Here is a 20,789-nt window from a genome sequence, read left to right on the forward strand (position 1 = left end):
AAATGCGGATCGGTGGCGTCAGCAGGACAAAAATGGCGGTATCTTCCTGGAGGCCGCAACGGCCGTGTGCCGAGCGTTTAAAGTCGATTTTTTATGTTGTTCAAAGTGTGCTTGCGCTGTCTTTCGTGTTCTATCGGTGCTGCTTGTTACGAAGATGCACTATACTCAAGAGAGGACCGGCTGCTTTGTACCGTCGAGCGCTCGCCAAACTAAAAAGGTAGGTGGATGTTTCTGCTGTCGACGCTTTGTTTTTTGCTTCTCCGGCCAGGCCGCGGCGTGCCCGATCCAGGCTGTTATGCTCCTCCCGCGGTTAACACCGAAAGCGCTATAGTATAATAACGTTGTGAACTAAGGTTTTTCTAGCTGGTAGACGATAAGTGAGTTTTTATTAACGTAGCGAGCCTGCTGGCGTGTCTGATTTCATTAGGCTCAAGTCTAAGCTCAGGGACGTTACGCGCGGATGAATTTTTTTCTGTGGGGAAGGAGGTTAAAGCAATGTGCGCTGTGTGGCTGTTAGTCGGCGGGCGATGCTCTTCACGCTATGAATCACTATATTTTTGCAATGCCGTCGGACGCCGTTCGGGGACGGCGCATGGAAGCCGTAAGCGTCGTCGGTGTGTCGCGTGCGTTGGAGTATTCCGGTGATTCGCGTTGAATTAGATCTTTCCGTATTTAATTTGGAAGAATGGAGAAGAATAACGTGGTGTCCGCGTTGGTATTTACGTGGCCTTGTTCGTTTTCTGTGCCAAAGAAGTATATGAAGAAAGTTTTATATGTTACTCGTCCTCTTTTCAACAGCTACATGATCATTAAATGTGTGTGACTACTATAAGGTAGATGTGTTTTCCTGTGTGACCAAATGTGTTTGCATCCACCGGGCACGTATAACATTAAATTACCATGATATTCAGCTTAATTAAGTGTGCGTAAACTTGACACAGCGTGCTGTAGGTGCGGTTCTCAAAGCGTGCAAATACGCCTGGGTCAATACATTTTCTCTATGAGTGGCCGAATATACGTACCTTAGCTGTGCAAGCGCTAGGTTGAGCAGTAGTTCACTCGTTCGAGTGCAATTTTGGTGGTACTGCTTGTTCCCCCCTGCTCATATATCATTGCATTCTTCTGGTTTGTAAAAGAATTGTGGGCGCTGCAGCCCGCTTTAGAGTTAAAACTTTGCCGAATACCTATACGTCTACAAACATTCTAAAACTAAGTTATACCAAAACTTCCAATGACACTTTCGAATACAAGTGTAATGCTTTATCTGATATCATAAATTCTTTATGACCTCGCTGCAGATTTACAAGTGACCTGTGATATGTGCAGTGTATGAATGCCTAATTTATTGCTCAAAAGACAATAAGGTTATACATCACAGTATGCGTGCATATGTTGCTGCTGACATGCAAACTTAGACATTGTAATTATCTAAGAATGAACAAATCTAAACTGCCGTTTTTTGAAGATGTACGCATCAGACCAATTGAATAATATCAAAAATAATGTTCACCAAGTGATTGTTGTTTACTGCCTTGCACCAACGTCACTAAGACCGCCTTGTTGGTACTTAGACCACATGGTAGGATGCAAGATTCATGACGTCGTATTGAATGTTAATGTCACATGATATGCAAGGTAAATTGTTATTAGCATACAGAGGCCAATAACGTTATTGTCTCATCGTTATCATAATGAAGCAGGTTAGGCAATATGTGATTCTGCTGCCTTTACGTCATGTTGGGAAATCATTACGTTATGTAGCTATCTGCAGTGTCTGAGATCCTGGTTGCCGGTCAATATTGCAGAAGATTGCCTGCTTCATTGTGATGGCATGGGGTTCAAGATTGATGTTTTGTCTTAGCATTTCCACTTTTCCTCCCCTATGGTCATTAGACAGCTTGTGCTGTTTGATTAGAAGTGAGGAGTAGTGCCTTTTTAGCGAACCAGAACAATTTAGATCAATTATCACTATGAAGCAGCACACAATATTCATTTGGTGAACTCAATTTCAGGCAAATTATAAACGTCCGAATGTTAGCCGTTTGAAGGAAGCCTTATTCGTTGAACTCATGAGAATAAATGGTAGAGAAGGAAAGGCAGGGAGGTTAGCCAGACCAGCAAAGACGGTCTATCAGCCTATACGGGGGAACAGGGAGATTGAAGTCCTGTCGGAGTGGTCTGGTCGCTAAGGTACTCGGTTTCTAACCCGAAGGTCGCAGGATGATATTCCGGCCTTGCTGGCTGCTTTTTCGATAAAGGTGAAAATGCTGTAGGCCTGTGTTCTCGGATTTGTGTGCACGTTAAAGAACCCCAGGTGGTCGAAATTTCTGGAGCCCTCCACTACCTTGGTAAAAAATTCATGTGTCAGTATTGCTTTAATTTTATGCTTTATCTGCAGTGGATGCATATGCGCATATGGACATGTATATGTAGTGGTATTGCAATTTTACGGAATAAAATATGGTGCATATTGCATGGCATTTACTTAAGAAACACATCACATGGGTATCATAACTACAGAAATGCAAATGTGCCTCTATGGATGCACTCGTGCATATATTTGGTCAGCTTCAAGAAAAGAATTTATTGATTGCAGGCAACAGCATTACTCACGCATGCTTATCTCTTAATTACGTGCAGTCGATACAGCTAAAAGGGGGTGTCTTCATCTAAAAGTTCTAACTTCATCTTCGTGCATGAGTGAGCTATAAAGGTGAATGAAAATTCACATGTATGACATCGACATGAAAAGCTCTGCAGCAGCATGTTTTTCGTTGTATTTATACTGCAGCATGCCCTTTTTGTATTTCTCAGTTGCGTGCCACTAAATATATGTTGGCCATGCGTTTCTAGCCATTCACTGCAATTCGGCAAGCAGCGCATGCAGTCTAGACAAACCTCACTAAAATAATTTTTTTGCACTGGTGCAGAAATTCTTCGGCACGGTCTGTCATTTCATTTGAGTGAGGCTGCTCAAGGAAATTTCCTGACAAGGTCAAGAAGCCCAAGCACCAGCGAACTCTGAACCATTGTTCCAAGCATCAGCTCTGTTCAACCTGCTTATGCGCTGTGCCTCACCAAGCTACTGGACGCTGCCTACTTATATGAAGTGCTCTTCATATTCTCCTCAGTTTGGCAGCAGTGTGTGTGGTCTTCACAGTGCTTGCCAAAATCATTTTTGCACAGGTGAGACACTTATTTCCTGCTTTAATTGTGTTAGTATTACTGCATGCACTCCTGCCAAGCAAGAGTACCAATGTTTCCTGTGAATTGTTTGTCATGGTAAACAGAGGATTTCAAGCACAAAATTCATACTGAACTTTGGTCCTTGAAGAAGTGTGGAATGAAGGTGGTGACAGTGTCAACGCGCTCTCTTTAGAAATAAAGGCTTTGCATGAAAAGCCTGTCGCACCTTGAAACAGGCACAAAAAACTTCCAGGTGAAAATAAGCAACTTCAGATGAAAATTGAAGAATTTACACTGTATTCAAGGTTGAACTATCCGACATCAAAGGCGTCTCAGATGAGGGTTTTCTTTTGACGCTGTCCGAAATTTTCGGGCGATGATGGAAAAACCATTACTCGTGATATTGACACTGCAGACAGAGTAGGAACAAACAAGCCTAGTTTGAAAAAAAATAATAGTGCATTATGAACGATGTTACAAATGAAATGTTCTGGATAAGACAAAAAACTTACGTCTGTCTACAGTGGCCTTTCCTTTTAGATCAAGTAGTCCTATTTATGTCAACGAACACTTGACAAGACAAGGTGAGCAGTTAGAGCATGAATGCAAAAAAAAACAAGTTGGATGGAGGTACATTTGAATGCAAAGCACGAAATTTATAGCAAAAAAAAATTGGAAACATTAGCAATTTTAAAGACTGCCTTCTTAAAAGATCTGGCAAAACGCTGTGTTGATGCCTTCAGAGCCACACTTTTCTTGAGCTTGCAATGTGAGTAAACTATGACTGACATGGCAGAATTTCGATACCTAGATAGTGAAAAATTGATACCTAGATAGTGAAAAGGGCCACCAGCTATCTTCAATGCCTTTACCTTAAATGCTCTTAGCATTAAAAATAAGACTAGTAGCCTGTGTCTCTATTTCGATGACATGCCGGTAAAATTTGATGCCATTCTTTTGACATAATCCTTGTATTTTTTGTGCGATATAGCCCACCAAAAATACCAGGGTACAATTATCATGGCATTGTGTAGTTCATGAAATGGGGAAATGGAATAGCGCTGTACATCTAACGTTAATTTTTGGCCGATGTCAATAGACTTCCGTGTGTTAAGCCCTGTGTTGAGTGTCTAGTAGTCAACTTGGGGGTTTTGTTTTGCAGCAATTAGCGTGCCTCCATTAGGTCATAAGTAGGAATTTTGAGTTTCTGGAAACTAGGTAACTTGATTTTTCGGTCACAGATGCACATATGATTTTTCGCTCACAACCACCGGGGCAGACGCCGGCGGCGGGTTTTCTGCGACACGAGCTCTTCAACGCTATCATGTTAAAAAGCTGACATAGGCAGCATTGACTAAATGAATGCAAAGAATAAAGTCAAGTGTCCTAGCAGGAATCCAAACCTAGTATTCTGCTTAGTAATTAAGTATTCTACCACAGAGCCATGCCCGGCCTCGGTTATACTTTCCAAATAGTCTCAAATGTTTGTGTAACATCAACTGCCGTTGCAGTACTGGCTATCAAATTTTATAACTATTACATGTGCACTCCTATGATGCAGCCGTGAGGTCGAGTCAAAGTCAATTGTAGTCAGGCACCATCCTGTGAAGTATTTGTGTAGCAGTGTTGAGGGCTACCATCGTCGCGAGTGCCAGCGCAAACACCAGTGCTTCATACCAGCCTACCACTTCTAGTGTGGCTAATATCCATGTTTCTGTTGGCATCGTTACGAAACAGCAAATAACTGCTAATGTTGTCAAAGGTGTGACATCTCCCCATAATAAATGAAACATGTGCGGCTGTTTAACGTATGTGTGTGCGAGAATTAGTACTTATATTGAGCTCCACTTTATAAGATCGCTCAATAAAAAAATTAAAATACATGTTATGCGTGTTTTGCATAACATCGATTCTCAAAGTATGTGGGGTCTGCCAAATTTTTAGCATCAATTTTGTAACCTAAATGCTATCATAAACAATTATTTATTGAACATGAACAGCTGGACTGCAACATAATAAGTTTTAGGTATTAGGAAAACTGAATATGTTCATGACTATAGCATACCTAACAGGCAAATACTAGTACTACATACATGACACGCTATTGTAGAGCTAGACTAGAATATTGCTTATTGGCACTTTACAATTCTTTAAAAACCCTAATTAACTTCAGTGCCTTATTCGATTTGTGCAAATCGGATGTGCGCAATCACTTGATGAATAGCTTTTTTACTCAAACCTAACTCATGTTTCACGTGTGCATCATGCTGAATCATTGCTCAGATGTTTCTTGTGTATAAATTTCCTTTCTACTATGCTGTTTGTTTTTTATGTGAAATCTGTTGTACGTGCTACCCTCTGTAGGCTCACAGGTACTGTCAAGTTGTTTACACAGTTTTTTACCTGGGGGACCTCCAACAAGCATGTTTTCCGTTGAAAACAAAGCGAATTTTGATGCTGACTTCTACTCACATCGAACTAAGAACACTACAGCATGACAATGCATATTGTATCTTGGACAGTCTGTCTTGTGAAACTCTTAGTGATTACTTCTGTCTTTATTTCAGGCTTCCGGGTGCGGATGTGCTGTAGAGAAGGAGCGCCCTGTCCACACTTTTGTAAAAGGAACCAAAGTCGCCTGGGCAACTGAAGATGGATTGTGCAAGTGTTTGAATGATCACATTATATTAATCCAACACCACTTGCATTACTTTGCCAATATTTGTGATTTTGTAACACACAAGTTTAGAAACACACACACATATATAAAAGGAGAGCTGTAAATAGGCCTTGAGCAAGTTTGTAGTCAAGGCTTTTAGCATGATGACCAAAGCATGTTATATAAGCCCACATGTTTTACCACACACCTACTCTCCTATTTATTTTCTTTTTCAATTTGGTGGGCACCGGCAACACCCTCAATAAGCGCCTTTGCACTGCTGGTGCCTCTAACTTATATTTTGTTGTTCTAAATAATTTATTTGTTACCTACTATGCAAGGAGGGAAGTCAGAATGCTAAAAGTTAAAAAAGAAGTCTCGTCACAAAAAAGATGTCTACTCGTAAGAAAAAAAGATTTGAAAAAACAGAAGATTGATCCTCACTCACCAAGATCTCACCATTACAATCGATGCAGAAGGTCATAGCTCATGTTTACTATTGTCAATCTTTTTCGGTTGTATGCTATGTACAATAAAATAGTGACTATTGGCATCATGTTAATTTATTTGTCAAATTTTTGTTGGGGCCTAATATCTTGCATTCTCACATGCATAAAAGCTCACGTCTGCTACACATAATTTAAAAGAGCGCAATGTGGTAAGGTTCTGTATTTAGTGCATATTATCTGTGTGTCTTTCAAAGTGAGTATATGGCATTTGAAATAATCACCAGTATTCAAAACTTGTGAATTTTTAATTTGCAGGCATGCATGTCTGTATGATGACCAAGCATCCATAAATTGTGCATGCATGTGCGCAGCAAGGGGCCTTGAATAGATTACATTCATTCTGGACCAAAAATGGGTAGCACAGGCCATATACGCACTCTGGGATCAATTTCATGATTTTTAAAACACACATATTTATTCAATACAGCTTGCTTTAAGGTATATATTTACATATTGTCTACTTCCACCTTGAACATTGCACCATGCATCCGGCACTCTGCCGAGCGCTTCTCGAGGGCACTTTGGTAACTAGTACACAAACGTACAGACAGCTGTAAGTGGGCCTCCACTTTGTTGACTGCTGGAGAACTTGGTTTCGCCAAATCAGACTTCCTTTGTGGTGAAGCTAACTTTGCTCTTGCAACAGTACCAGCTTATCTAAAATTTGACACTGTTCTTTAGAAGTGCAGCTTGTTCTATCCAGAGCAGCCAAAAACGAAAACATGAACAGCACCTGGACAGGGTAAGGCACAATTGCAGCACTTCTCGATAACAGTGCCGGATTATCTATTTGCCTACACATAGAGAAAGCAAAACACTGGAGCCAACTTACCAGTAGCTTCACTGCAGAGACACTGTGTTTTAAAAGACGATGATGCAAAAGCCCCACCTAGAGCTGTCACTGTGTTTCAGTGCTAGTTTCATAAGCGCCTGCGGAAGGCACTCTGTGGAGGGCCGGCCGCGTGCGTGGTGCACGTGTTCAGGGTGGAATGGACGACTTAGTACATGTGTTCAAGTACTAACAAACTGTATGTGGGCTGTCACTCAGCACGGTCTACAGAGTATACAGCAATCTGCATTTTTAGCCATCTCCAGCGTCAACCCTAGATTTGGCCCACTGGTACGTCGATGTGGAGCACCCTTCCAGCACCCATTTGAAAGGGTGTTATGACATCACAGCACCTTTTTTTAAAGGGTGCACTCATTACACCCTTCAAAATTTTTGCTCTGCACCCTTTCCTTAAGGGTGCTGAGCTCTGCACCCTTTCTCAGCACCCTTTTTTGAACACCCAATAGGGAGCAAAGGGTGTTCGTCTGGCGACAAGCTCATTTACACCCTTAAGGGTCAGAATTGGTTTAGTGTGTGGTAACGGGCCGTACCGAATCAAATATCAAGTGGTCAACGTCCTGAAAGACATTCAGAAAACGCTGCAATCAACGCCCTCCTATTGACATACCCAACAACGCAGCCATCGACGTGCACATAAAGCGAAAGCTGATAAGCAAGCCCTCATACAACACCGACCTATAAGTGAAGAAACGAAACAGTCAGGCGTGGTTGAAGTATCTGGAAAACGCATATCTCTATCTCTCTACGAATACCTATATATAAAGAAAACGTGCATAAACCTCGTCTTCGCCAACTCCACGCTAGATGCCATTGAAGAAACATTGACTCTACATTTTACGGACCACAAATCAGTAATAATGACGGCAAAACAAAATGCACAATTCAGCTCAACAAACGAGTTATGATATGACTAATAAAACATTCTATATATATTGCACACTAGCGTTGTCACTGATTTACGTTTGCGACTGGTCGGGTGATTTAACTACACCGTGCTTCGCCCACTTGTCATGAATCACTTCGCAAAGATGTGTGCAATCCCCCCCCCCCCCCCTCAGAAATCCAGCTTGAAAGATTTTGCTCTCAAGTTAGATAATTGCACTGATTTGCCAGAAGCGCTTTTACAATAAGGGGTGTGATCGAAGTCATCGGTCACTCGTATGTGCTGTACTAGGTATCTGCAGTACTATAGGCACTATACTATAGATGAGCATAAAGCCGTCCCGTGGGCCTCATCCTCGTTTTCACGTGTTTAGAGAAAAGCTGTTAACCATTTAGAGTACTTAATACTCCACTATGAGAGAGCATGAAGCCTTCCCACCAAACGTGTTTCGATTGTGTGTTTAGAAAAAGTGGTTAACAATTTTGAGTACTTGGTGCTCTACTATGGGAGAGCATAAAGCCGTCCCGTGGACCTGGTTAGAAAAAGTAGTTAACGATTTAGAGTACTTGGTATTCTACTATGGGAGAGCAGCAAGGAGAAGTTTATTGACTTCCAACCAAGGATAAAGTACATGACAAAAACATCGAGCTTCACGACTACAAAGGGTGCATGTACAATCAGGAAAGCACCACTACTCTACTATGGGAGAGCACAGCCTTAATTGTACCACCTGCACTAAGTGTTTAAAACCGCAGTAGAGATTAATGCTCTTCACGATAATGTCTCTCTTCAGCCACAACAGTGGCGCAACCTTCTTCCGCACTTTTACTTGATGAAACAATACACGGTGGCGATGCATCCGTATTCTGAACTATCCTGACGTTAACATCGTATACGAGCAGCGAACTTTATTGCAATAACGTATACACGCAAGCGGAGACGTGTCCTTTTTACACAGGTGCCGTCGTTGTATTTGACGTAGACGAAACACCCTCGACTGAATTCCGGACGCGTGCTCTGCCGCATATAATACACACCGTCCGCGTACAAGGGAGACGAGACGAGGCACGAGACGAGCCGAGCATGCGCAGTGGGTGTTGCAGAATAACGGAAAGGTGGGCTAGTTGGTTTAAGGTTCACAATGAATTGAATGGGGCAGCGTTAGAACGAATAGACGAACGAGAAAAGACAGGGCAAGCGCTGCACTCACAACAAAAATTTATTGGAAAAACGCCACCTATATACCCAGCATCATCCAAGTCATTGTCACCAAAAGTCGGGGCAATATCAGCTCGAAAACAGCCTCGTGGAAAACATGAGCAACATAAAGGTATACAGCAGATAGAAGCAATACGAAGTGGCACTGTACTATGCGCGTTTGCCGGAGATAATCTAATTCTTTAAATTAAAGGTCTATAGACCCTTGACTAATGCACTTCTTTTTTAATTGGTTGATGTGAAAAGCTGTGTGTTTAGAAAAAGTGGTTAACGATTTAGAGTGCTTAGTACTCTACTATGGGAGTCAACATTTAACGGCACCCTAAAAGGCTGAACGGATTTCGGTTTTGTGCACTAGCGTAGCTTGCATTGTTTCTCTTGTCTTTTTATCATAATGGCGTTACAGAATGACGGTGTCATTGAAATGTGGATTACGTCCACACGAGTGGCTATGGTTGGCTAGATGATAACTAGTAGGATTAGCAGAGGAGAGCGAGCGTGGGTGTTCTTGCAGTCTTATATTGATGCACCTCCCACTTTGTCCCACGTAAACTTTACCGCATGACAAAAGTATCATATACACAATACCTATAATGCAAGTTATGAAGTTGTGGACATGGTTAGTTGTGCATCCAACATTTACTGATGAACGTGCTTTTGTTTATGCTAAGTGGGCAATTCCTTCCAATCTTCGGGGGGGGGGGCGGAAAACACCAAATCAACCTTGTACCGATTGGAAACAATCTTGAGACCATGGGGAAAGCGGTGCAGGTACAACAACGAAATTGCTGGCGCTAGTTATGCGCTCATTTCAGGATCCCGCGTTTTTTGGCATTAACACACTTTATGAGCTAATTGCATGCAGTCGTGATCGCAGCGTTGCCATAAGCGGCCGTCTTCAGCCTAAGAAGCTGGCTGTTGAAGCTGTCTAGAGCCTGATGTTGGCATGACTTTGTGAATTAAGAGCACAAAGTAGAAAAGATGTTGCCATTTTATACGAGTTTTGAGTGCGCTGAGTTAGCATGTAACAGCTGTTTTTTTTTTATCTGGGTTGGTACTTCCATCATACATGCTGTAGAGTGGACAGCAGGCGTAAATCAAGAAACTGCAGCAGCTGCTGCTCCATTAATTCGGAGGTGAACCGAATACCAAAACCACTATCCTGAAAACATCTTATAATCCTGTCGCTCAGCTGGCTTTGATTGTGGTCGTTATCAGAAATCATCAGGTAATCATCAACATATATACCTACAAACATAGCGGATACGTTAACCGAGGTGGCTCCTAAGCTTCCTGTTAACGCGGCTCAAATAGCTATCGCTTAACACGGGTGCAACTTTGGATCCCATGCAAACGCCTGTTTTCTGACGCAAAATTTTATCTACCGTCATTGGTTGGCAAGATGAAACTTTTCGTCAGCAAACAGGCGTTTGCATTGGATTCAATGTTGCACCTGTTTTAAGCGATATCTATATGGTTGCCAGTCATGCGAGTGCTCTTTGCGTATGACATCAGTTACATCTGTATGGGGCGGTAATATAAAAATAGAAAGAAACAAGCGGTGTGTGGCAGTAGAGTATTCAACTCTGGAATTCGTTCAACTCGTTACGTTCTTATGAGTATGTTACTCTGTAGACGTACAGTACAGTCCGCGCGGGAAATTGCGCGGAAAAACGAGCGGATGTGTCACGAAATCTTTTGTCGCATGAATGGCTTGCTCTGAGACGATTCAAAGCACTACAGCCAAGACTAGCGGACGACGAAAGAGCACCACCAACAACGCTGACTGCGCCTGCCTGAAACACGTCGCAGCCGCTAGATGGCGCCGGGTAGACGCCACGTGCTCCGGTGTTCCTTTTAACAGTGAACTGCTCAGTACAACCTTACGCGTCAGCGACACGAATGATAACCAACTTACACAAGCTTGTTAAACGTATAGAATATGGAAAACGCCCACAAATGGTGAGCAGTGCTTCCGATTGATTCTCATCGATACGTACTAGTGGTCTTAGCCGTTGCTCCGATGACCATTGGTGGAACGGCCATAAAGACGCAGCCTAAAGCAGCCACGTAAGATAGCATCTCAGCGGCGAAGTCGCTGTTGGAACCCAGTACGCACTGAAAATATACCTGCAATGGAGCAACACAAAACACCGTGAAACTGCCATTTGATATAGGCTAAAGACGGTTGATTGATATGTGGGGTTGTAGGATTTGTCTGCAGGATGGTTCGCTTAAGGAGATAACTCTGTTAAACCGGTATACATTGCCGCCATTACCTGCATGTCTTTGCTTGAGCATCACGTAAATAATCCCTTTAATATTAGTTGGGTGTAATTGAATCACGTGCGGTATTGTAAATCCGCCCACCATGTAACGGCTCTTTCGGGAAATTAACTCCAGGTGCTAACGTCCGGAAGCTGCGATATGATTATAAGAAACGGTGCGTAGTACAGGACACTGGAAACATGGACCACGTCGTTTTTTTTTAAGTCCTTTTAAATCTATAAGTACACGGGTGTGTAGCACTTCGCCTTCATCGAAACTCGGCCGCGATACGACCCCGCTACCTTCGGTTAAGCAGTTCAGAATAACATAACCATAAACCACCGCGGCTAGTGTTTTCTACGGGGGGCATTTTTTTTTATCTGCTGAGCATTATTGTTTATAAAATTGACGTTTTCCACGATCTCAAACATTGGCCTTTGAAGGCTGACATAAAACGTTCTTTGCCTTTAGAGTCACATTAAGATAATATGAACCGAACTTGACTGGTTGAATCGGTTCCGTGACTATATACACGATCGTGCTTGTAGAGTTGGCTGTTCTGCGTTCCTGACCATATGACAAGATATCGCAATTAAGTCTGTACTATATGTAGCCCTTAATTACAGCGCATTGTCAAGATTTGGGCGCACGTTAAAGAACCCTATAGGTGGTCGAAATTTCCGGAGCCCTCCACTACGGTGGTGGGTTTGCTGTGGTTTTGGGACGTTCAACCCCACATATCAATCAATCAATCAATCAATCAATCAATCAATCAATCAATCAATCAGCCCTGCCGTGGTGGTCTAGTAGCTAAGGTACTCGACTGCTGACCCGTAGGTCGCAGGATCGAGTCCCGGCTGCGGCCGCTGCATTTCCGATGGAGGCGGGAATGTTGTAGGCCCGTGCGCTCAGATTTGGGTGCACGTTAAAGAACCCCAGGTGGTCGAAATTTCCGGAGCCCTCCACGACGGCGTCTCTCATAATCACATGGTGGTTTTGGAACGTTAAACCCCACATATCAATCAATCAATCAACCAACCAATCAATCAATCAATCAATCAATCAATCAATAGCACCTTGTCAAATTTGGCGTGCCTTCGTATGTAGTACCCACCTGCCACGGTATGCCTCCGAGGGCGGTCATGAGAAAGTCGTCGAGCAGCTGGCCCGCTTTTGAGAGCGAGACTTTGCCGACCCAGTCGGTCTCGGGACCTCTGACGGTTCCCACGGCGCGCCCTTTCATGACGTAAGGTACGCAAATCCACTGCAAGCGAGACGTTTTAGTACGGCGTCAAATCGTGACAGCAATCACAAGAACGCTTATTATTTTTGGAGGCGAAAGGCTTGGATGCCTCATTAAAAAAAAGGTTGGCTGTCGCCTTCGAGATCGCCTCTGGCGATTGCGTAAGGGACTCTGAGTTTCTGAAAAATACCCCTAGCAGACCTCAGAGAAGATGTGACGAAGAGGCAGGAATGAGTACAAACATTTTGTGACAATTATTTTACGAACCTAATGCAGGAAGAAAAACACAAGCTACCGGAACAAAACAATACATAAGCAAGAAAAACAAGATACACGTCTACATACGCATGCGTACGACGCTTCGATGATAGGGATGATATGTTTATGCACTAGTTAATAAATAGGCATGACTTTTTAGCGTCAACATAATGTTTATTGTTTCTAGCAAATATCACAAACGTGAAATCTTGTATACAGCTTCTGATGGCAATCGTCTTCATAATTTCCAATGCGCTTTCTCAAAGCCTGCGCACTGATTAGCCAAACGGTTGAACTTCGAGATGGCCAACTACGCATTTTGCAGAAACAGCCAACCAAGAAAGCAAAATTTGCGATGACTCGTGGTAAAAATGTGTCAGCATTACCAGAGTCCTCCAAAGGACTGGGACTGGGACTGTTTGGTAACCTCCAGTTACCTTCTTGACGTCGACGGCCAACATTAAGCCACATAGACCTGAGTAAGGTTTCTTTTTAGGGGGGGGGGGTCATTTCAGCATCCCCCTCCCTATTAGGTCAATGTATGGGGCAGACAGCGCCCTCTATTCCCCCACTTAGGCGACTAGGGGGCGCCCGGCCACCCCTCTGCTCCCCTCCCGTTCGCACGCTTATGTATATAGGCAGAAGCAGTTATCATCAGCAAGGCCATTTGTTGAACTCCGACTTATTTCACTAAAAACATATTTCTGAATTTAATTACCTTGATAGCCAGCAACAACCCCTCACTTGTTAGAATACTTTGCCTTTCGCCAATATTACGCGTCACGTATAGGCTTCAGACAAACTCACGCAACATGAGCGATGAAGAAAATCATCACGCGACGACGTAATCTTGTGATGTCATCGTGACGCGACACGTTGCCGACACTTGTGAAGTCATCGTGACGTCACGATGACGTCGTCGCACGGCATCGTCGCTCGGTCAAACGCTGCGCCGATCTCGTAGGCAGACCAGCATGAGCTTCGAATTCCTCTGATGCCGGAGGCAATGCCCAACCACGTTGGTTGAGGAAAGCCTTATAGTGCGGGATCAACACAATCAACGGAGAAGAAAAAGAAGCTCTCTTACGTCGTCTTAGAGAGTTTCAAGAGAGGCCATGTGACTATTGTTTACCAAACTCACTGCGTATAGAAGCTTCCGCAGCGTTACATGCATCCTATGAAGCATACAACACTGTGCAAGCATGTACGCCTTGTCAAATTACTTTAAATATTCATATTTCCAGCAAACCATAAGAGAATGGAACTGAGTCCCATTACTAACGATTCATCTTTAAATATGCTCTCAGAGGAAGTGGTATAGAAGTTGATTTACACTGTGAATTTTCATGAAAAAGAACACGCATGGCATGCGCTCTGCGGCTGCTGCCTACGTGCTAGCACCACCAACCAACAGCCAAAGAAAGCACGTCAGATTCTGGCGCTGTCTATATGCAAACAAAATAACGAGTCGTTAATTGCCGTTGTACAAGCGCTGCTAGATTACATAGCCGCTCCGTTCTGATAACGGGCCGTGCAAAGGGGGACGCAATTTCTGCAGCCGTTGGTTGGTGGGGCTGTATGCAGCCTCCGCATAGAGTTACTCTATATGCTACATTTAGGTAGCATATAGAGTATTTATATATGCTACCTAAAGGTAGCATATATATAGTTACTCTACCTCCACAGAGCACCGGCCACGCACTGGCGTGTTGCTTTTCATGAAAATTGACAGTGTGCGTACATGCTGAGCAATTTCTGTGAGCATTAGTGTTGTTTTTTTTGTTGTTGTTGTCGTCTCTTTGTAACGCGTGTCCGGAGTTTGCATTTAATATAACCTATAGGTGTCATGCGTGCCACGTCATCATAATTGCTGTAACTATAGCACTTCTTTTTTTGCCATGATTTGTAGTCTCACCGTTCGTATTGTTACTATACTGTTGATGCATTGATTACCTATTGTTTTGCATGCTACAAAACGATTGCATGAAGCTTTTTTTCTAGTTTATATTATATATATATGCCCTCCCTGCAACGGTCTCATTGTAAAAAAATTAAATAAATATGGTTATATAACGCTAACGCATCAAACAACAGCCGTATCCTCACCATGAATACGATCGTGATGCATAACTGGAAGACGTCGGTGTAGGCGACCGAGTATTGGCCTCCGAGAGCCGTATAGAAGAATATGGTCGTGGCGGCGATGACGATGAAGAGCTTCGAGTCCACATCCATCATCGCTCCCGCCGTGTCTCCTGGAAAACCAGGGTTGCCATTGATTTTCGAGTGAAATTCGCCAAACAACGAGTGAAATATCGTCAAAAGTCGCCATTTTTCTACAAAGGTCGCCAAAAAAAAAAAAGGTTGCCAATATACACATGTGTGGCGTGCCTAATGATAAAAATTCCAAATTCTGTAAAGCCCCGTGGAGCGCGGTAGAATTCACAAACTAAGTTTTTTTTGGACGTTTTTCAATGGCAGTCACATCATTCACTTCACCATGGGAGCACTGTGAAAGGGCGTGCATGCACGGGCAGCCTCCCTGGATGCTAGCACCTCACGACGAATGTTTGCAATCGTTTCAGTTGTAGCGGATACAAGATGTCGCTACAAGAGAGGCACACCGTGCGCAGCCTTCCTGCAGATTCAGAGAGTTTCGCTGCAGTAGTATTGTGAGTCAGATAATCGAAGAATTTAATTATAAAGCACGGAAATAAATTCGAAAGTAATGCGTAATCATCGCAACGCCCGCAGAACGATTTTTGTGCGGTCATGCTTACGCTGTATACATTCACCACACTGTAGTTACAGAAGGCTGTCCATAGACTCCCGACTTTTTCGGCAGGCGTGCCGAAAAAAATGTTAATAACAAATTTAAATTCATCATACAATTAGAGGGTGCTGCAGCAGTGAAGAAGTCGACAAGATATATTCACTGCAGTCGAAGATGCGGGCGGAACATGCGGCCTAACCATCACCTAGCCACTTCGGGAGTGAAACTTTGAAGACGCTCAAAGCTCTTTAAAAAAAAGCACCTAAAAACGTAGCATAACACGACCGCCTCGCAGCACGCAAAGCAGTCCACTGACCTAAATTGCTGGGAGGCTGCTGGTGGACGCACCAGTGCACCAGTGACTCCAGGATGTAAAGGTTAATTAAGGGATATACACGAGAAAGAGGACACACGCACTAAATTGCGTGTTAAGTGCGCCTTCTACTGGTGGGTGTAAAACTAAGAAAAAAAATAGAAAAAATATTGCCCATTCGTTGTGAAGACACGGAGTATAGAATACACAACTCAGTCGAGACCTAAGCTGAAAATCGCCAGAAATGCGCCATGTCGCCACGGGCCTCTCAAATTTTCCAATTTGGCGAAAAGTAGCCACCAGTTCTGCTAGCGAGAAGCCACCTCGCTATAGCAAAGGCTGCCTGCGTCTGCGTTGCGAGCCGAAAGGGGAGGAGTGTAGGAGAAGAGAAAAAAGAGGGAGGGTGTTTAATGGGGACGTTAGCGCCGCATGGAAAGGATGTTTAGAGGAGAGAGAGAGAGAGATGGGCGAGCATGCGCAGTCGACGATCACTCCGCTCATCGAGTTGAGCTCGACCTTAAGAAGGTTCGCATTTAACGAAAGTGAAGCGATGATTTTGGTCCCTATAGCTGACTTCGCTGAAGTAAACATGCACCATATTTACTCCAGTAAACAGTTCTTTGAGTGCAACGTCACGGGCCTTCGGCTGCCATTATTGTCAGAAACCTACGTGAAGACACTTGACTAAACGTACAGGGCACACTTTGTAATCTCTCACCCCTCTTCCCTCACACGACTACGGGAGAAGGGCCCCAGCCGCGGTGGTCTAGTGGCTAAGGTACTTGGCTGCTGACCCGCAGGTGGCGGGATCGAATCCCGGCTACGGCGGCTGCATTTCCGATTAAGGTGAATATATATGCAGCAGGCCCGTGTGCTCAGATTTGGGTGCACGTTAAAGAACCCCAGGTGGTCGAAATTTCCGGAGCCCTCCACTACGGCGTCTCTCATAATCATATGGTGGTTTTGGGACGTTAAACCCCACATATCAATCAACTACGGGAGAAGGCAGGCGTACCCCAGCCCCCTTCGTGCGCACGGCTACGGTTTCATGTTAAATGAACCATCAATTCAAAAACAACCAAGCTGCATGAGTTGCACCACACGTGCGAATACACGACTAAATAATTTTAGTGACTAATAAACAGCGGCATGCCGAGGGTGCGGAACTTCCGCGTACTCGCTATTCTCGTCTTCTTTCCAGAATTTCAGTTTTTTTTCCACGTTATTTTCGGCGTAATTTTAAATAGATACAGTAGCTCAAGCTCCTCAATGAAAATCGGTGCTGATGTTATGGAGAGACCACCTAAAACATTCTAACATGACCGAGCCCCTCCGTATATAGTCTCTCACCCAGTGCGGACAACATGGCGGCCGTCCAGAATATCTCGCCGCACACAGCGGGCAGGCAGAGGAGGAGCCCCATCCAGCGGCCGTACTGCTCCTGGAACGGGTCCAGCATGGTGACCGCGTTCGTCATGCGAATCTTTTGCGCGAAGAAGCAGCCGCCTGCGAACGAAAAGGCAGGCTATTTCTCGTACGTGGGCGCCACCATTTTCAGCTGTTGAGCCGATGTGTTCTTGTTTTTGTATATCGCATTGGGTATTAACAAGGCCGTGGAACGTCCTATATGCACCAACCCAACCATTTTAATGCGAATGCGTCTCATTGTTCGTTTAGTCTCTTTAAATGTGCAAAACACAAATGTCAACTGCCAGTATGGCGACACTGAAACCCATCCATGAAACAGTCTATATACGTAGATGAAAACATGACATACACCACGAAACACTTGTATAACGAGCCGTACGACTCAGCGAAAAAGTGAGGTTCACAAAGGAATGGTGGGGCGAAAAGTGCTGGGCGTAGCACTCAAAGCAAAGACTAGCAGCTTGTGTGCACAGCGGTAGCCAATATTGCACAGACTGAAGTGAAGTACTAATTTACAGCGTTAAATTATTCTTCAGGAATCCAATTCTCGTTAATTTTGTCAACATAGGTCTATTATTGGAAGAGAGAAGGGCCGAAATTTGGTTTACGAACTTCACGCCAAAATTGCAGCACCCGAATGTCACTGTGACGTCATGCATTACAAGTACCTTTTTTTAATGATCATTTCAGCCACATTGTCTTGGTAAAATTTCCTAAATATTGACATTTTATGTATCTGTATTCCTTAAAACACTATCTAATTCACTTTCACCGGTTTTAAAAAAAATTACGCACGACGCAGAAGACGCCGATGGCACACCGAATTAGCGCGGAAACCTCAAGGTGACCTCGCCGCTGCATGCCCCCACCCCCTTTCTTTTCTTTTGCGCTTTTTCTCTCTCACCATTTATCTTATCGCGAAAGACTTTCGCCTTTGGTGTTTTCAAAGGGTAGTTTTTTTTTTTTTTGATAATGTAGCAATCACTTTTTTTTTTGCCTGAGCATATAGATAACATATAGAGCTTATAATGCCACCAATTCGCAGTGCAGAAAAGCGGTGGTCTGTTATGGTGACACAATGAATACGTGCTTAGGAATGGAAAAAGCGGTATGGTGGTGTGATGAAATCGGTGTCTTGCGAGGCGCAGTCGGTTAAATCTTTAGCGATATCGTGCATGAGTGGCAGTATTTTCTGTGTATATTTGCCACACGACTGAATTTGGTTTCAGTTGAATTAAGGACGAGTGTATACCCATAAATCACATATCCACGAAGCAATTTTGTGTAACTTCGTTCCATAATACGGCGATGACAGACAAAAAAGTGGCCGCTGCGCGCACTAGCTAAAGTTTTGGCCTACTGTACAGGATAGAATAAGGTAGCCGTTGGCGTATAGCCAGATAGACGAGAGGGATGGGGGTGTCAGACAACTAGAAATTTAACCCCACCTTACCCCAGCTAGTGAAAATTTCTGACAAGGCTCTTCAGTTTGCCCTAGACAGCAGTACTTGTGACGCCGCTGGCTGATAACTTCCGTCTTGCAACGTACATATTCTAGGATGATGCTCATGGTAAATTGTAAAAAGATCGCTGCTGCTGATAATGGTGCGTTGATAAAAAAAGAAGCTTGGAAGTATGAAAATTAATTTTTGTTTAATTGAATGGTATTGAATGGCACTACTAGTTCACTTGATATATCGCTTCGCCAACGTTGAAGATAGTAATTGCCTCATTGGAAAAAAAAAATTAGAGCATGGTGTCTGATTTCCGACGAAGCCGCCGAAGTGAAACTATAGAGCGAATGCATTCAGTTTCAATAATTAGTCTTACGCTAGCTTCAATGACGCCATAAATTAGTCCAGTTAATGAGCAGAGTCCGAGACATATGTAGCGTGACGTCCAACGCACTACGTATGCACATGCTAGGTCGTAAATTCTGTCGAGGTAGCGTCGGCAATACGCGCTCTTCCACTCGTCGTTCCGGCGTGGTCTAGTGGCTAGGATATCTGGCTTTCACCCAGAAGGCCCGGGTTCGATTCCCGGCGTCGGAAGCGCTTCGGTCTCATGGTGTAATGGTTAGCACTCTGGACTTTGAATCCAGCGATCCGAGTTCAAATCTCGGTGAGACCTCAGGCTTTTTTTTTTTCTTCTTAAAATTTTCTGAAGTTCGATTTTAAGACAAACACGTATAAAACTGGTTAAAGGTATGCTAAAGGAAAATAACGAATCGGTTTAGTTTTATAACTTGTACTGTAAGAACTCAAACGTCATGATTTTCAACATCATAGATGGTTTGTTAGTGGAGGATAAAATTAAGGTGATAGCATCATTTTTAAGTTTCGCGCCTAAATAGCCTCATATAAAGTTGCGGAATTCAACGCGTATTTCGCGTATTTTGGCTACATTGGCTCAACAAAATTTTCTGAAACTTGGCATGTTAAGCTTATGGTCCCTCAGTGGACATTGTACTGCATTTTTACTAGTTGGAAACTACGAAATACTTAGTAGCTGACGTCACGACATTTGGTGCGGGATTTGGAAGGTGGCGTAGCCACTCGCATTTAGGGATGTAACAAAGTAAAAAAAAAAGAGAGGGGGGGGTGTAATTGCTATCGTGAGAGTAAAAACACACAGCGAAAAAAATTCGTGTACGATTAACTGGTGTTATAATCAATTATCTGAATTGCCTCTCAACTAAGCTTATAAAGTTATGAAATAAAAATTTTTGAGGTCTCACCGAGATTTGAACTCGGATCGCTGGATTCAAAGTCCAGAGTGCTAACCATTACACCATGAGACCAAATTGCTTCCGACGCCGGGAATCGAACCCGGGCCTTCTGGGTGAAAGCCAGATATCCTAGCCACTAGACCACGCCGGAACGGCGAGCGGGAGATCGCGTATTGCCTACGCTACCTCGACAGAATTTACGACCTAGCAAAACGCGTGCGTACGTAGTGAGCCTGACGTCACGCAACATATGTATCCGAGCGCCCGCACTCGATAAGTCCTTTCCAGCTGGCGGAACTGCGTCAGTCGTGGGAAAGGAGGAAAGGCGCTGCTGCAGCTGCGGGAAGGTTTCACGCGACGGCAGCCCGATTTCTCGTCGACAGTCGAGGACAGAACGTTAGCTGCATTCTTTTAATGCGTGCGTACTGAATTAGATATAAATAAATAAATAAATAAATAAATAAATAAATAAA

At 43.7% G+C, this 20,789-nt stretch overlaps 1 protein-coding gene, 1 long non-coding RNA gene and 4 other non-coding genes across 6 annotated transcripts in view; 3 read left to right on the plus strand and 3 right to left on the minus strand.

The window, feature by feature from the left end:
- Positions 1-41: 41 nt before the first annotated feature.
- LOC142803645 (uncharacterized) lies at positions 42-6,398 on the plus strand. Its single transcript, XR_012894214.1, has 3 exons — positions 42-217; positions 2,931-3,186; positions 5,754-6,398. It is a non-coding gene; the product is annotated as an uncharacterized LOC142803645 (long non-coding RNA).
- Positions 6,399-11,291: 4,893 nt separating this feature from the next.
- Positions 11,292-20,789, minus strand: part of LOC119163324 (high-affinity choline transporter 1-like) — a 23,238-nt gene continuing 13,740 nt past the window's right edge. The window contains exons 3-6 of the mRNA XM_037415299.2: positions 17,511-17,666; positions 15,181-15,329; positions 12,688-12,837; positions 11,292-11,435 (exon numbers count right to left, since the gene is read on the minus strand). Coding sequence (XP_037271196.2) covers positions 11,292-11,435; positions 12,688-12,837; positions 15,181-15,329; positions 17,511-17,666 — 599 coding nt within the window. The remainder of the gene's footprint in view (positions 11,436-12,687; positions 12,838-15,180; positions 15,330-17,510; positions 17,667-20,789) is intronic.
- TRNAE-UUC (transfer RNA glutamic acid (anticodon UUC)) lies at positions 19,568-19,639 on the plus strand. Its single transcript has one exon. It is a non-coding gene; the product is annotated as a tRNA-Glu (tRNA).
- On the plus strand, positions 19,647-19,718 carry TRNAQ-UUG (transfer RNA glutamine (anticodon UUG)). Its single transcript has one exon. It is a non-coding gene; the product is annotated as a tRNA-Gln (tRNA).
- Positions 20,317-20,388, minus strand: TRNAQ-UUG (transfer RNA glutamine (anticodon UUG)). Its single transcript has one exon. It is a non-coding gene; the product is annotated as a tRNA-Gln (tRNA).
- On the minus strand, positions 20,396-20,467 carry TRNAE-UUC (transfer RNA glutamic acid (anticodon UUC)). The gene has a single exon. It is a non-coding gene; the product is annotated as a tRNA-Glu (tRNA).

The sequence above is a fragment of the Rhipicephalus microplus genome, chromosome 3, assembly GCF_043290135.1.
Source record: "Rhipicephalus microplus isolate Deutch F79 chromosome 3, USDA_Rmic, whole genome shotgun sequence".
NCBI classification, from domain to species: Eukaryota; Metazoa; Arthropoda; class Arachnida; order Ixodida; family Ixodidae; genus Rhipicephalus; species Rhipicephalus microplus.